Genomic DNA, 16,085 nt, shown 5'->3' on the forward strand with positions numbered 1-16,085 from the left:
GAGACCCGGGTTCGATCATGACTACCGGTGTTGTCTGTACGGAGTTTGTACGTTCTCCCTGTAGCTGTGTGTGGGTTTTATATAATTTATATAGAAAATATATATAAAACAGTGTGAAAACAGATGACAGCAACCTTTAAGAGAAGCATGTGACCAGGCAGGGAATGGTAGACCATGTGCAGGCAGAAAGGTTTAGTTTAATTTGCCATCATGGTTGGCACAGACTGTGAGAGCAAGCCTGAACTACCATCTACCTCATTGGAGGCCCATAGACTATCTTTGATCGGACTTTACTGGTTTTATCTTTTCCCTTTATCATGTATCTGTACACTGTAAATGGCTCGATTGTAATCATGTATTGTTTTTCCGCTGACTGTTTAGCAGTCAACAAAAGCTTTCCACTGTACCTCAGTACATGTGACACTAAACTAAACTAAACATCAGGGGCTGCAGAGCCTGTTCCTGTTTTGTACAGTTCGATGTTTGACAACTATGATTTGTGCACTTTAGCGGTAAAACATGATTGCTGTTAGTCAAACAAAATTCAGATTCTATGATATTCGGTGCAGAAACTGCACAGCCCAAAAGTTCATCCTTAATATCTCCAATTTGAACTATTGAAAAATTTAAGCCTTTACTTTCCACCAAGGTGTAAGCAAGAAAATTGTCTGACTTTGTCTCAGCTGTAGCACTTTAAAATCAACAAGTCATGCCAGGAGATTTTTAATCATTTCGTTATCTTTTTGTAATTAAAGTCAATTTCCATTTCAACATTTGCAGATTAACAAATACTTTTAAAATCCAGAGAGATTTCCATAATTCAAAAGACTATTCTGGGAAGAGAAAATGTAACATGTTGGAAGGAAAATATACCTCCAGGAAATAAAAACACTAGTGGGAGGCAACTAATCAATTTTCATTGGTGTCAACAACTAGTTCCTATAAACAGATGAAATAAGTCATATTGAAAAAATTAACATCAAATATTCACTGCATATTTCATAATAACCCAAAGGTAGGTACATGGTAAAATATCTGGACATCACTTATCTAAATAAGAATTCAGACTGCAACAGGGTAAAACTTACACCTTTTCGACTCAAACAGAAGATGTGCTTGCCAATTTAAATGGCAGGAAGGATGTCAGTAGATACGTACAAAATGTCAACAATGAATGCAGAACATAAATTAGAAAGCCAACATAATGTTAACCAAATCAGACCAAACAAAGACCACAGGTTAGAAGTGGGATTGTGAAAATTCTTTTGCACTTTGGACTGCAGCCTGAATACTATAATGAGTTCCTGTTGCTTTAACAATAGACAATAGGTGCAGGAGTAGGCCATTCGGCCCTTCGAGCCAGCACCACCATTCTATGTGATCATGGCTGATCATTCCCAATCAGTACCCCGTTCCTGCCTTCTCCCCATACCCCCTGACTCCGCTATCCTTAAGAGCTCTATCTAGCTTTCTCTTGAATGCTCCTCACATGCTGGAGGCAGTACAGTTATGATGCTCCTCAGAATCTGAAGTCTAAGCTACGAGGGAATAATGAATAAATATCTTTAAATTTTGCAAAATTTAGATGCCATTGATGATGATATTAGCGATATACTTGAGGAAAGGAAAAAGTAGTTCCAAATAGTACTATAATTTAATTTGTAGAGGTAAGGCAGCAGAAACTAGTTCAAATTAATTAAAGGCAAATTTAAGAGAAGCATCGGGAAATGTATCTTCACAAATAATGATCAACTCCTGAAATAGAATTATAATTATGTTGGTGATAAATTTATAACTCTTACCAACAGAATAGGATTTTTGTAGAACACATTAAGAACAGCAAGATAGACACAAAAAGCTGGAATAACTCAGTGGGTCTGACAGCATCTCTGGAGAAAAGGAATAGGTGACGTTTCGGGTCGAGAACTCGAGAGATGCTGTCTGACCCGCTGAGTTACTCCAGCTTTTAGTGTATATCCAGTTTAAACCAGCATATTAAGAACAGCAAAATGGGTTTCTCACCTATAATTAGTAATCTTTACAAATTTTCCCAAGACAAAATATAATTTAATCCATTGAATTAGCAGGCAAATTAAGTCAACTATTAATACAACTGCATCTGAGGAGGATGTTGAAATAGTAGCCTGTTCTTGAACATAAATGAATTAATATTTTATTGTCACATGTGACAAATCACAGTGAAATTCTTTGTTTTGCATACCCAAGGTATGCAAAGAGTCGCCACATAAAGGGCGCTGACAAAGTTAAAGTTTAGCCTGATTAGAACAATTGTTTCGGAATGGTAAAATTAATTAAAGAAAGTATTGGGGATTTAAAAATATACACCTTTTTATAATTAGAACAGTCCAAAAGAACCTGAAACAAAAAAAGCTATGTTCTTTTACTTTCTCAGAAAAAAATACAAGGGCATACATCCGTGGGGTGCCAGAGGGAGATTCATAATATAGCATCAACCAGAGTTTTTGATGTGGAATAAAAATTTAAACACCATCCATTGTTAAGCTAATGCATATGTTGATAAGTTCTCCCTTGGTCTTGTAAGGAAAAGATTTTATTACAGCTTTTGAATGGCAATTTTCCATTATTTAGTTTCTCCCCAATTAGTTTGAAATTTGTGGACATAATAAGTTCAGAGATTCTAGGATCGGAATTAGGCAATTCAGCCCATCAAGTCTACTCCGCCATTCAATGATACCTGATCTATCTTTCCCCCTCAACCCCCATTCTCCTGTCTTCTCCCCAAAATATCTGCCACCCATAGTATTTCACATGTATGTCATGTCAATAATATTTCAAATTTATGTCATGGTATTTAAATAACAAACTTATTCAAACAAATGTATTTATGCTTTAAATCACATTTGTATGGAACATGAGATCAGATTCCATATTTACACCACAGTGGAGTAAGGCATGATTTTCACATCGTAGAATGCAATTTACATTTGTATCTTAAGTGGTCTTCATTTCAAAAATGCAATTTTTTTTCTCTGGATGAAAGCAGACACATTGAAATCCTAAACTTGTCTGCTGCAGAAGAGAAAGAAAGTCATGGCTGCAATTGTAAATGTTTCAACCATAAATCGAAGATAGACACAAAATGCTGGAGTAACTCAGCGAGACAGGCAGTATCTCTGGAGAGAGGGAATGGGTGACGTTTCGGGTCGAGACCCTTCTTCAGACTGAGGAAGGATCTCGACCCGAAAAGTCACCCATTCCTTCTCTCCAGAGATGCTGCCTGTCCCGCTGAGTTGCCCCAGCATTTTGTGTCTATCTTCGAGTTTAAACCAGCATCTGCAGTTCTTTCCTACACGTCGTTTCAACCATAATGCTAGTGAAAGGACCTTAATCCCACCACCAAGTATTATGAGGGTGAAAAAAAAAGGCAAAACTTACAAACGTGTCCTCATTTTCGTTACTGTTTTCTACTGACATGCTGTTGGCAGGGCTTCCTGTGGGCACAACACTGCCACTGCTGTGTAACAGCATGTTTTTATCCTGAGGGGAAGACATGCTCTGCAACGGTCGAGACATACAATGGCACAACGTCACACCACAAAATGACAGTTCATTAATCAGGCCACAAGCATGCAGTTAGGTGATCGACAAACATCAACATTCTACACAAGCAACGGCGAATTGCATTTCATGTGCAAAAATAACGTGCACCGTCACTAAACGAGTCAGATCGGGTTTAAAAAAAAACTGAAGCCTGTCGTAAATAAAACTAAAGGTGCTGCAATTTGTCACTCGTCATACAAAACTGGCACATCTGCTTTGCACGCCATGGGAAGGTTTATTCTCCATGCTATTCGAGACAAGGATTATTTGACATGCACCTGGAGCTTTATTTTTTTAGAATACGGACATGCACAGCTTTAGGTGACAGTGAGTTTTAAATCTTCTCTGCAGAGCTTCATGCAGATTATTTAATTCAGTTACCTGAACCCTAAAAATTAATATAAAAGGAATTTTGCATTGAACCCAAATGGTATATGCTATTCAGCAGCACCAACATCATATCATATCATATCATATATATACAGCCGGAAACAGGCCTTTTTCGGCCCTCCAAGTCCGTGCCGCCCAGTGATCCCCGTACATTAACACTATCCTACACCCACTAGGGACAATTTTTTTTACATTTACCCAGCCAATTAACCTACATACCTGTACGTCTTTGGAACATGAGGCTTTGTTTGCCACCATGAACTCTTCCATGATGCAATATAAATCCGATTAAGGGGGTTACTATAGTTTTAGGAAAGCAATCCATCAGGCCTGCTCCCCCTCCCTTTATTTCCCTATATCCCTTCAAATTATTCTCTCTCACACATGCCCATCAACTCCCCTTTGATTTATTACCATGCGGGACAATTTACAACAGCCAATTAAGCTACTAACAAGTGTTTGTTTAGTTTAGTTTACCGCCGACCAGCGATCCCCATACACTCGCACTATCCTACATACTTAGGGATAATTTCCAATTTTTACCGAAGCCAATCAACCTACAGATCTGAAGAAGGGTCTCGTTCCTTCTCTCCTGAGATGCTGCCTGACCTGCTGAGTTACACCAGCATTTTGTGAAACCTACAGATCTGTACGTCTTTGGAGTGTGTGAGGAACCGTAGCATCCGGAGAAAACCCACAGGGAGAACGTACAAACTGCACAGAGACAGCACCCGTAGTCGGGATCAAACCCGTGTCTCGGCGCTGTAAAGCAGCAACTCTACCGCTGCGCCACCGCGCCGTGGGAGAGAACTGGAGGGCGTCTTTCAGAATCTACATGGTCACGGGAAGAATATGCAAACTCACCTAAATAGCACCCAAGATCAGGGTCCAGTCTGGGCCATCAGACCCCTGAGGCTGCAGCACTTACAACTGTGTCGCTGTGCTGCCCCACGATCATTACCAAGTTCAAAAACTCCCAACCAGCCACTGAAATTCAGGTTGTGAAGCTTATTTCTTTTAGAGGTACCAGTAAATATTTGGAAAACATCGCATGACGGAGGATGATAAATCTCCACAAAGTAAATGTAAGCTTTATTCATTTCCGTGCTGAGGTATTCATGGAAATACATTCATCTAGTTTTTGAACTAATATAAATTGTTCATTGTAGCAAAGTTATTGAAATTGCCAAAGTGTTTTTCATGGGACCATCCATTCAATGTTTAAACTTTACTATTTAATGGCCTTATAATGTAATGCGGTTCTACATTGATAGATCGAATATTCATGTCTCACGATATCAAAAGTCAAGTTAAAAGTATAATGTAAAGGCACAACACAGTGATTTACCTCATGTGCAAGAAGAGGTTTAGTCTCTAAGGGCTGCTTGCCTTTTCGTTCTTCTCGTACAGGCAAAAGTGACTTCAGAAATTTTGGTGGCTGAGGGGAAAATGCTTTAAGTGGACTACCCAATGAATGATGACCCTCTGCTGCAGTACCTACGAGGGAAAGGAATAAAAGAAAAGAACTTCATAAGTTATAGGAGCAGAATTTGGCCATTCAGCCCATCAAGTCTACTCAGGTTCAGTTTATTGTCACGTGTGCCGAGGTACAGTGAAAAGCTTTCGTTGTGTGCTAACCAGTCAGCGGAAAGACAATATATGATTACAATCGATCTATTCACTGTACAGATACATGAAAGACATGATAAGGGAATAACGTTTAGTACAAGGTAAAGCCAGTAAAGTCTGATCAAAGATAGTCTGAGGGTCCTCAATGAGGTAGATAGTAATTCGGCACTGCTCTCTATTTGCGGTAGGATGGTTGATGGCTGATCAATCTTTCCCTCTCAACTCCATTTTCTGTCAATCTCCATCTTCAAAATACCCATTGACGTCCTCCACAGTCTTCTGTGGCAATGAACTCCACAGATTCACCACCCTCTGACTAAAGACCACAGATTCACCACCCTCTGACTAAAGACCACAGATTCACCACCCTCTGACTAAAGACCACAGATTCACCTTCTCCACCCTCTGACTAACTTCCACAGAACAATATACAATAATAATTCTTGATTGGTATCACACAAATAAAACAAACATCAAAATGAAGCTCAGTAAAAAGGAAGGAATTTACTTTCAAGTTCATAGAGCTGATTTGGGATATCCGAGTGCAAGTGAGAAATAATCTTCCCTTCCAACTCAACAAGTAATACTGCTCACGTGGAATAGTCGCGATGGGGAAGGCAGAGGAGAAGGGTAAGAGACAGGCATTGAAATGGGGGAAGAAAGATAAAAGGAGGAGGAAATAGACAATAGACAATAAGTGCAGGAGTAGGCCATTCGGCACTTCGAGCCATCACCACCATTCAATGTGATCATGGCTGATCGTCCACAATGTACCCCGTTCCTGCCCTCTCCCCATACCCCCTGACTCCGCTATCCTTAAGAGCTCTATCTAACTCTCTCTTGAAAGCATCCAGAGAATTGGCTTCCACTGCCTTCTGAGGCAGAGAATTCCGCAGATTCACAACTCTCTGACTGAAAAAGTTTTTCCTCATCTCCGTTCTAAATGGCCAACCCCTTATTCTTAAACTGTGGCCCCTGGTTCTGGACTCCCCCAACATTGGGAACGTGTTTCCTGCCTCTAGCAGAGTGTTGTGTTAGGTTGACAGGGTTTGAGCATTTGGAGTTGTGGAGAAATGCAGCAGAGTAATGTGAAAACAAATATGGAGGCACAGCTTCAATGGAAACTTACACACCAGAAAGTACTGAAGTCATCAATCAATGCCATTGTATGAATATTTTTCTTTAGACTTTAGAGATACGGCACAGAAACAGGCCCATCGGCCGACTGAGTCCGCGCCGACCAGCGATCACCCAATACACAAGCATTATTCTACACACATGAGGAACAATTTACAATTTTACCGAAGCCAGTCAACCTACATTCCTGTACGTCTTTGGAGTGTGGGAGGAAACCCACATGGAGAACTACAAACTCCGCACAGACTGCACCCGTAGTCATGATGGAACCCGGGTCTCAGGCGCTGTAAGGCAGCAACTCTACCACTTCACCATTGTGCTGCCCTCAATGAGCTCCAAAAAAAAATCATGGTCATCCATCGGCCCACCGAGTCCATGCTGACCATCGAACATTCATTTAGACATACCGATTTACTGTCTCCATGTTCCCATCAACATCTCCCAACCTACACACCGAGGGCATTATACCCTAGCCATAAAACCCACCAAACCTGCACTTATCTAGGATGTGGGAAGAAACCAGAGCCCCTCGGGGGAAACCAATGTGGTCACAGTGGATATTTTTAAGGCAGAGATAGATAGATTCTTGATTAGTGCAGGTGTCAGAGATTATGGGGAGAAGGCAGGAGAATGGGGTTAGGATGGAGAGATAGATCAGCCATGATTGAATGGCGGGGTAGACTTGATGGACCGAATGGCCTAATTCTGCTCTTATCACTAATGACCGTATAACCTGATTTATGAAATTAAACAGCACAAATTTCACTGTGTTTTGCACCTTTTGACAGTAAAGCACTTTTGAAGAACATGCAAACTCCACACAGACAGCGCTGGAGGTTGAGGACGAACCTGGATTGCTTGCGCTGTGAGCTAACGGATCAATGGAGTGAAGCCAACAGGAGTACTTATAAATAGGTGAGTCCAGGTAGTTAAGGCAAGAATGAAATTTCGGCAGCAAATGAGTTGAGGTGGAGCAGAGTTGAAGCAATGTAACTAAGGTGATGGCGATGTGCGATTTTAAATCAAGACCACGTGGGGCGGTACGGTGGAGCAATGGTAGAGTTGCTGCGTCACAGCGCCAAAGACCCTGGTTCGATCCTGACTACGGGTGCTGTCTGTGTGGAGCATGTACGTTCTCTCCGTGACAGCGTGGGTTTTCTCCAGGTGCTCTGGTTTCCTCACACATTCCAAAGACGTATAGGTTTGTAGAATAATTGGATTTGATGAAAAATGTGAATTGTCCCTAGAATGTAATTTGGATAGTGCTAGTGTATAGAGTGGTCGGTGCGGACTCAGTGGGCCAAAGGATCTGTTTCCGCACTGTATCGCAAAACTAAACTAAACCAAAAAAAAGCTCATTTTTATCATTCATCCTTTGTATGCATCAACAAGACCACATGTCTGTCCTTTTAAGGAATGATAACTTGGATTTCATTTGTTAACGATATAGTTACCTCCAGTGTCTTTTGTCCTACGCGGTGAATCTTTCAGTAAGGTATTATACCAGGAACCATCCTGCAAGTTGCATGAGCAATCCGAAATATCTTGATGACTTTCTGAGCGACCCTAGAATCATCAGGAGGAAATAGAGTGTTCACAGCATCAGTTCATCATTTACATTCAGCTTGTGTGTCGCAAGGAGTGGCGCGCGGTGGCAGAGTTGCTGCCCTGCAGCGCCAGAGACTCGGGTTCGATCCTGACCACGGGTGCTGCCTGTACAGAGTTTGTACGTTCTCCCCGTGACCTGCGTGGGTTTTCTCCAGGATTTCCGGTTTCCTCCCACACTTCAAAGACGTGCGGGTTTGTAGGTTAACTGGCTTGGTATAATTGTAAATTGTCCCTAGTTTGTGTAGGATAGTGTTAGTGTGCAGGGGTCGCTGGTTGGCACCGACTCTGTGGGCCGAAGGGCACAGCTGTATCTCTAAACTAAACTAAACACCCAGGACATTATTATCATGTGCTGATTCACATGTGTGGAGTGCATGAAAACACACCAAAGTGTGTATTTCTCAAATACAGAAATTGTATAAAATAGACAATAGACAATAGGTGCAGGAGGAGGCCATTCGGTCCTTCGAGCCAGCACCGCCATTCAATGTGATCATGGCTGATCATTCTCAATCAGTACCCCGTTCCTGCCTTCTCCCCATACCCCCTGACTCCACTATCCTTAAGAGGTCTATCTAGCTCTCTCTTGAATGCATTCAGAGAATTGGCCTCCACTGCCTTCTGAGGCAGAGAATTCCACAGATTCACAACTCTCGACTGAAAAAGTTTTTCCTCATCTCCGTTCTAAATGGCCTCCCATTATTCTTAAACTGTGGTCCCTGGTTCTGGACTCCCCCAACATTGGGAAAATGTTTCCTGCCTCTAACGTGTCCAACCCCTTAATAATCTTATACGTTTCGAGAAGATCCCCTCTCATCCTTCTAAATTCCAGTGTATACAAGCCTAGTCGCTCCAGTCTTTCAACATATGACAGTCCCGCCATTCCGGGAATTAACCTACTAAACCTACGCTGCACGCCCTCAATAGCAAAATGCCATTTTGGGCACATTTAGTTGTCGTGTGTCATGTGTACCGAGGTACAGTGAAATGCTTTTGTTGCGTGCTAACCAGGCAGCGGAAAGACAACAGATAATTACAATCGTGCCATCAACAATGTACAGATAAAGGAAATAACATGAATTAAGTTTGGGGCAATATAAAGTCCAGTAAAGTCTGATTAAAAATAGTCAGAGGGTCATTGCCAAAAACATAGGTTAAAACTCAGCCTATAATGAAAATAATTCATTGCTCTTTGGGAATATTGACCACAATGCACCACATTTTTGTTAATATGGCAGGCAGTTTGTTGAGACTTTTTGAAGTATTTTTCACTGAATGCTACTTAGCTGGCAATCTGACTCATATTAGATAGGTCAGGCACTATTGGGACAAATATATTTAATGATCTAAATTGAGAATAATATTTTACATAATAAATGGAAAATAACGAAAATACAAATCCAGTTAATTTGACCAGCTGTGTCGTTATGACTCTGGGCAAAGCTGAAATTTACCAGCTGCAGCTAATACATTCTGTTTTTCATTTACTCTTTTCATACTTAAAAAAAAAAAATTCCATAAGGGTGTCAGGGGTTATGGGGCGAAGGCAGCAGAATGGGGTTGAGAGAAACATAGATCCAGCCATGATTGAATGGCGGAGCAGACTTGATGGGCCGAATGGCCTTATTCTGCTCCTAGAACTTGTGAATCTGCAAGAGAGAGCTAGATAGAGCTCTTAAGGATAGCGGAGTCAGGGGGTATAGGGAGAAGGCAGGAACGGGGTACTGATTGAGAATGATCAGCCATGATCACATTGAATGGCGGTGCTGGCTCGAAGGGCCGAATGGCCTCCTCCTGCACCTATTGTCTATTGTCTATTGTCTATTTTGGAATGAATTTTTGAAAAGTCGTGAGCTAGTGGTGAAAATTTGGGGGAAGAATGCTGTAATAATGGGTTCATGTTAGTTTTATTTCTGACTTACATTTCAGTTTCTTGCAGTGACAGCCACAAACCCAAGGAATAAAACTCAGGAGGTTGTGAATATATTAAACTACAAGATTGAAACATGACCTGCGCTATCCCATGTACAGATAAACAAACTACATCCTTTATCCTCTTGGTGTTAACTTTGTATTATCAGCAAACGTAATGCTCAAAGATCAAAAAGCGGGTCTGTCTATAATAATTCTTATTCTTATTCTTGCTATTGAGGGCGTGCAGCGTAGGTTTACTAGGTTAATTCCCGGAATGGCGGGACTGTCATATGTTAAAAGACTGGAGCGACAAGGCTTGTATACACTGGAATTTAGAAGGATGAGAGGAGATCTTATCGAAACGTATAAGATTATTAAGGGGTTGGACACGTTAGAGGCAGGAAACATGTTCCCAATGTTGGGGGAGTCCAGAACAAGGGGCCACAGTTTAAGAATAAGGGGTAGGCCATTTAGAACTGAGATGAGGAAAAACTTTTTCAGTCAGAGAGTTGTGAATCTGTGGAATTCTCTGCCTCAGAAGGCAGTGGAGGCCAATTCTCTGAATGCATTCAAGAGAGAGCTAGATAGAGCTCTTAAGGATAGCGGAGTCAGTGGGTATGGGGAGAAGGCAGGAACGGGGTACTGATTGAGAATGATCAGCCATGATCACATTGAATGGCGGTGCTGACTCGAAGGGCCGAATGGCCTCCTCCTGCACCTATTGTCTATTGTCTATAACCTACAATACTTCAACCGTTGCTGCATCTCAAAGGCATTTTTATCTTCACTGTCTTTATCAAAGGGCCATTCCAAATAACCATTGTATCACAGGATAGACACAAAAAGCTAGAGTAACTCAGCAGGTCAGGCAGCATGTATGGAGAAAAAGAGTAAGTGACCTTTCGGGTCGAGACCCATCTTCAGACCAATCCGAAGGAGGGTTCTAACCTGAATGCCACCTATTCCTTCTCTCCAGATATGCTGCCTGACCTGCTGAGGTACTCCAGCATTTTGGGTTTAACTTCGGTGTAAACCAGCACCTGCAGTTCCTTCCTACACAATCAATGCATCATGTCAGAAAATCCTTTCCAACATAAAATTCTCATTTAAACTAATAGAAAGGGTTCTGGGAGCAGAAATTTCTATTGCTCGTGCTAGTTTTTTGATTTACAAGCCTGGCAAGCCCTGGAAATATTGTCCCATTGTCCCAAAGGTTGGACTCTACCAATGATCTCAGAGATGAACATCTGGTGAGAACTAACATCTGTAAAGATTATAGGTTGTGAATTGCAAATCAACATTATTTGCTCTTCCATTCAGAGAGAATGGAAGAGAAATTAACATCCATTTTACTTACAAGATGTTTCAAAAGCTGATTCTGTACAGAAAGTACCTCCATTCACCTGGTACCAGCTGTTCAAGGTGATCACCCTCACAATTCTAAATGCATTTATTATTCTTTAATAAAGTATCACAAATTATTGGTTACACACCTTGTTTTCATCCTCTTCATATCCAGAGATATCTGTCCGACTATTGGATACCTGCAGAAAACAGAGGTAAAACAAAACAGATTCATCAGAGATTTTCACATCACTCTTTTGATCCTTGACAGAGAAGCTCAAACAGCACACTTAAGCTGTGGTTGTGAATCTTAAAGACATTTTCATCAAACCTTTAACACTGATACTCGCTACGGCAAGCAGGTTGAAAGCAAGTTCTCCAATAAACTTAGCAGGGATGGATGCAAGATGAATACAAGAACAATAGAAACAATGCAGTTTATGCAAGAAGCCTTCAACTGAGCACAGAAGTATCTCCCAATAAGGCATTCCAAACTTATATGTTTTAATACTGTTTAGTTTATTATTGTCACATGTACCAAGATAGAGTGAAAAACTTATTGTTGCGTGCTATCCAGTCAACAAAATGTCTATACCCGATTACAATCAAGCCTTCCACAGTGTACAGATAGTGCAAGAAAATGTCCATTAAAGATAATTCAAAGATCTCCAATGAGGTAGATGGGAGGTCAGGACTGCACTCTGGCTGGTGAGAGGACGGTTCAGTTGCTTGATATTAGCTGGGGAAAAACTGTTCCTGAATCTGGAGACATGCATTTTTAAACATCTGTATCTCTTGCCTGATGGGAGAGGGGAGAGGAGGGAATGAGTGGGGCGAGACTGGTCCTTGGTTATGCTGTACATACTGTAGAAATCACCTCAGCATATGTGTCTGCAATCTTCAGTTATACAAAATCCTAATTGAACACTCAACATATACCAGAGCTGATGGTGTAATAATTTCCCTGAGAAATTATAAACCACCTATTTCTCTCTAGAGGGATATGTCTGAAGGGGAAACAGGAAATGCAGAAGTGGACTTTACACAATGGGAATCAACAGGGGAACTTTATGTGAGACCGAAACATCCATTTCCATTATTTGTATATTTGTACTACTTGTATATTTCCTAAATTTATTCCTTTTAAGGTCATAAGGGAGTAGAATTAGGCCATTCGGCCCATCAAGTCTACTCCGCCATTCAATCATGGCTGATCTATCTAACCCCCTTCTCCCCATAACCTCTGACTCCTGTACTAATCAAATGTTTTGTGTTGCCTTCGTTGTCAAATAATGCCAGGTCGTTATTCAAAGCAGTGATTAAAATAGAAATAGGTCCACTGCAAATGGCAGCAGTCATCAAGTCACGACACAAGCCACATTAGTTTGCAAAATTAGAAGCCATTAAACTCTGTCCATTCTAAAAGTTCAATCTTCTGCCTGCTTCGTGCCATCTCTTGGTTGCTGATCACACCCAGGGCTGTGATATATACATGCATCCATGCATGCATGCTGATACCTGGTGCTGCATTTCATACCTTTCAATACAACACCTCCACACCAAGGTTTGCAGAAGGTCTACAAAGCCAGATGACTTTTACTTCTAGTTGACCTTTGTTTTCATTTTCTTCACTGTTGTGAAATGATTCAGCTGCAACTGGATCACTGAGGTACCGAGGTACCGTGCACCGAGGTACAGTGAAAAGCCTTCGTGTTGTGTGCTATCCAGTCAGCGGAAAGACTGTACATGATTACAATCAAGCCGTCCACAGTTAAGGAGAATAATGTTTACTGCAAGATAAAGTCCAGTAAAGTCCGATTAAAGATAGTCCGAGGGGTCTCCAATGATAGGTCAGGACCGCTCTCTAGTTGGTGATGGGATGGTTCATTTGCCTAGTGACAGCTGGGAAGAAACTATCACTGAATCTGGAGATGTGAAGTTTTCACACTTCAGCACCGATTTGGGGAGAAGAGGGAGTGACCGGGGGTGAGACACGTTCTTGATTTTGCAGGTGACCTTGCTGAGGCAGCGTGGTGTCGATGAGTCAATTGAAGGGAGGTTGATTTGCGTGATTGTCTGGGCTGCGTCCACAATTCTCCGCAATTTTGTGTGACCTTGGATGGAGCTGTTCCAAAACGGTGCTGTGATGCATCCCAATAAAATGCTAAAATCTATGACGCATTTGTAGAAGTTGGTGAGAGTTGTTGGGGACATGCCAAACTTCCTAAACTTTCTGAGGAAGTTGGTATTCTTTCCTGGCCATTACTTCTATAAGGCTGGTCCAGTACAGGTTTCTGGTGACATTTATTCCTGGGAACCTGAAGCTTTCAACCATCTCTATTTCCGTTTTGCCAATGTATACCAGGGTATGTGTACCGCTTCGCTTCCTGAAGTCGATCACAATCTCCTTTGTGTTGCTGACATTGTGGGAAGGTTTGCTGCCTTGGCATCAGGTTACAAGGTTCTCAATCTCCTTCCTGTGCTCTGTCTCATCATTATTTTATATCCGGCCCACTACGGTGGTGTCCTTTGCGAATTTGTACATTGAGTTGGATTTGTACTTGGCTGCAGGGTCATGGGTGCATAAGGAGTGAGGAAGGCTGTTGAGAACGCACTCATTTGGGGCACCAGTGTTGAGGATTATCGTGGAGGATGATTTGTCACCTACCCTCACTGCACTGGTCAGGAAGTGGAGAATCCAGTTGCCGAGATGAATGCTGACCCGTCGTACAATGAGTTTGGAGATGAGTTTGGATGGGGTAATGGTATTGAAATCAGAACTGCAGTCAATGAATAGAAATCTGACATAGGCGTCTCTCATATCCGGGTATTCCAGGGATGAGTGTAGGGCCAGAGAGATGGCATCATCTTGTTGTGGCAGTAGGCGAAATGCAGTGGGTCAAGGTTGCTTGCTAGACTGGAGGTGAGAGGATCACTCAGGTTGGAGATGAGAGGTAATATTTTCCTATCAAGTGAAGGGTGACTGAAACATTCTGGAGTTATCTGTTGCTTAGGTAATAGGGGGATATCATTGGATGCTCCTTTACAAATAGACAGTCTCTCCTGAGAATGGTAACATGCGTGGATGTTTATATTCAGGTCATCAGTCAGTTTTAAAAAATGACTTCAACTTTTCTTCTTGGGAGGAGCTCTTGAATGCACCGATGAGTTGGTTATTTTCACTTCTATTTCTCTAAGCACATTTATTCTTAATCAACTGTTGTATTATCAAGTCTAATCTCTGGGAGAGATGGATTAATATTCTCACTTTGAAACTATGATACATACATTTGGAGACAAAAGAGGCTGCAGATGCTGGAATGTAAAGCAACAAACAGCCTGGTAAACGAATTGTCAAGTTTCAGGACCAAACCTTGCACCAGAACAGTAAATGTTTGGACTAATCCTCTTCTGTTGTTTGAAATGAGCCCCCGTAAACATGTAAGTCTGTCAGCTATAAAGATGGAGCATCACAGAGAACTGAGGAATTTCTCATAGACTTTAGAGATACAGCACGGAAACATGACCTTCGCCCCACCGACCAGCGATCACCCCGTTAACTTGCACTATCCCTCACACACTAGGGACGATTTACAATTTTACCGAAGATAATTAACCTGCGAGCCTGTACGTCTTTGAAGTGTGAAAGGAAACTGGAGCACCCGGAGAAAGCCCAAACTGTCACGGGGAGAAAGTACAAACTCCGTACAGACTGCACTCGTAGTCAGGATCGAACCTGGGTCTCTGGTGCTGTAAGGCAGCAACTCTACCCCGGCGCCACCCTACTCATTCTGACTCTGACTCTTACTCGTTCAGAAAAAACACTAAAATTATACAGTGATGGAATCGTCTGTAAAAGTACTCAATGGGGAGTTATCAAATAACAATTTCGATTCACTGTCTAAATTCAGCATCCATAATTTTTAAAAAACTCCATTCATCTTGCATTTCTACCATCTCACCAGTCGCTTATTCTGTCAATTTATTCACAAAATGCTGGAGTAAATCAGCAGGTCAGGCAGCATCTCGGGAGAGAAGGAATGGGTGACGTTTCGGGTCGAGACCCTTCTTCAGACTGATGTCAGGGGGGCGGGACAAAGGAAGGATATAGGTGGAGACAGGAAGATAGAGGGAGATCTGGGAAGGGGAGGGGAAGGGAGGGACAGAGGGACTATCTAAAGTTGGAGAAGTCGACGTTCATACCACTGGGCTGCAAACTGCCCAGGCGAAATATGAGGTGCTGTTCCTCCAATTTCCGGTGGGCCTCACTATGGCACTGGAGGAGGCCCATGACAGAAAGGTCAGACTGGGAATGGGAGGGGGAGTTGAAGTGCTCGGCCACCGGGAGATCAGTTTTGTTAATGCGGACCGAGCGCAGTGAAGCGATCGCCGAGTCAACCCTTGCAATAGGTTCCTATTCACTTTTTACAGACTGGTGACAGTTCATTATAAAGCCCAAATAGGTACTGAATATTTAACAC

At 42.0% G+C, this 16,085-nt stretch overlaps 1 protein-coding gene across 5 annotated transcripts in view; it reads right to left on the bottom strand.

The window, feature by feature from the left end:
* kif13a (kinesin family member 13A) overlaps positions 1–16,085 on the bottom strand; it is a 269,942-nt gene that overhangs the window by 12,034 nt on the left and 241,823 nt on the right. For 2 of the 5 annotated variants that reach the window (XM_078414771.1, XM_078414761.1), the window contains 4 exons: positions 11,754–11,804; positions 8,193–8,304; positions 5,321–5,469; positions 3,418–3,537 (listed from right to left, as the gene is read on the bottom strand). In XM_078414771.1, the coding sequence (XP_078270897.1) occupies positions 3,418–3,537; positions 5,321–5,469; positions 8,193–8,304; positions 11,754–11,804 (432 nt within the window). Of the gene's footprint in view, positions 1–873; positions 940–3,417; positions 3,538–5,320; positions 5,470–8,192; positions 8,305–11,753; positions 11,805–16,085 lie in introns of all 5 variants that reach the window. The other 3 variants (XM_078414786.1, XM_078414795.1, XM_078414778.1) reach the window with 3 other exon arrangements.

The sequence above is a fragment of the Rhinoraja longicauda genome, chromosome 2, assembly GCF_053455715.1.
Source record: "Rhinoraja longicauda isolate Sanriku21f chromosome 2, sRhiLon1.1, whole genome shotgun sequence".
NCBI classification, from domain to species: domain Eukaryota; kingdom Metazoa; phylum Chordata; class Chondrichthyes; order Rajiformes; family Arhynchobatidae; genus Rhinoraja; species Rhinoraja longicauda.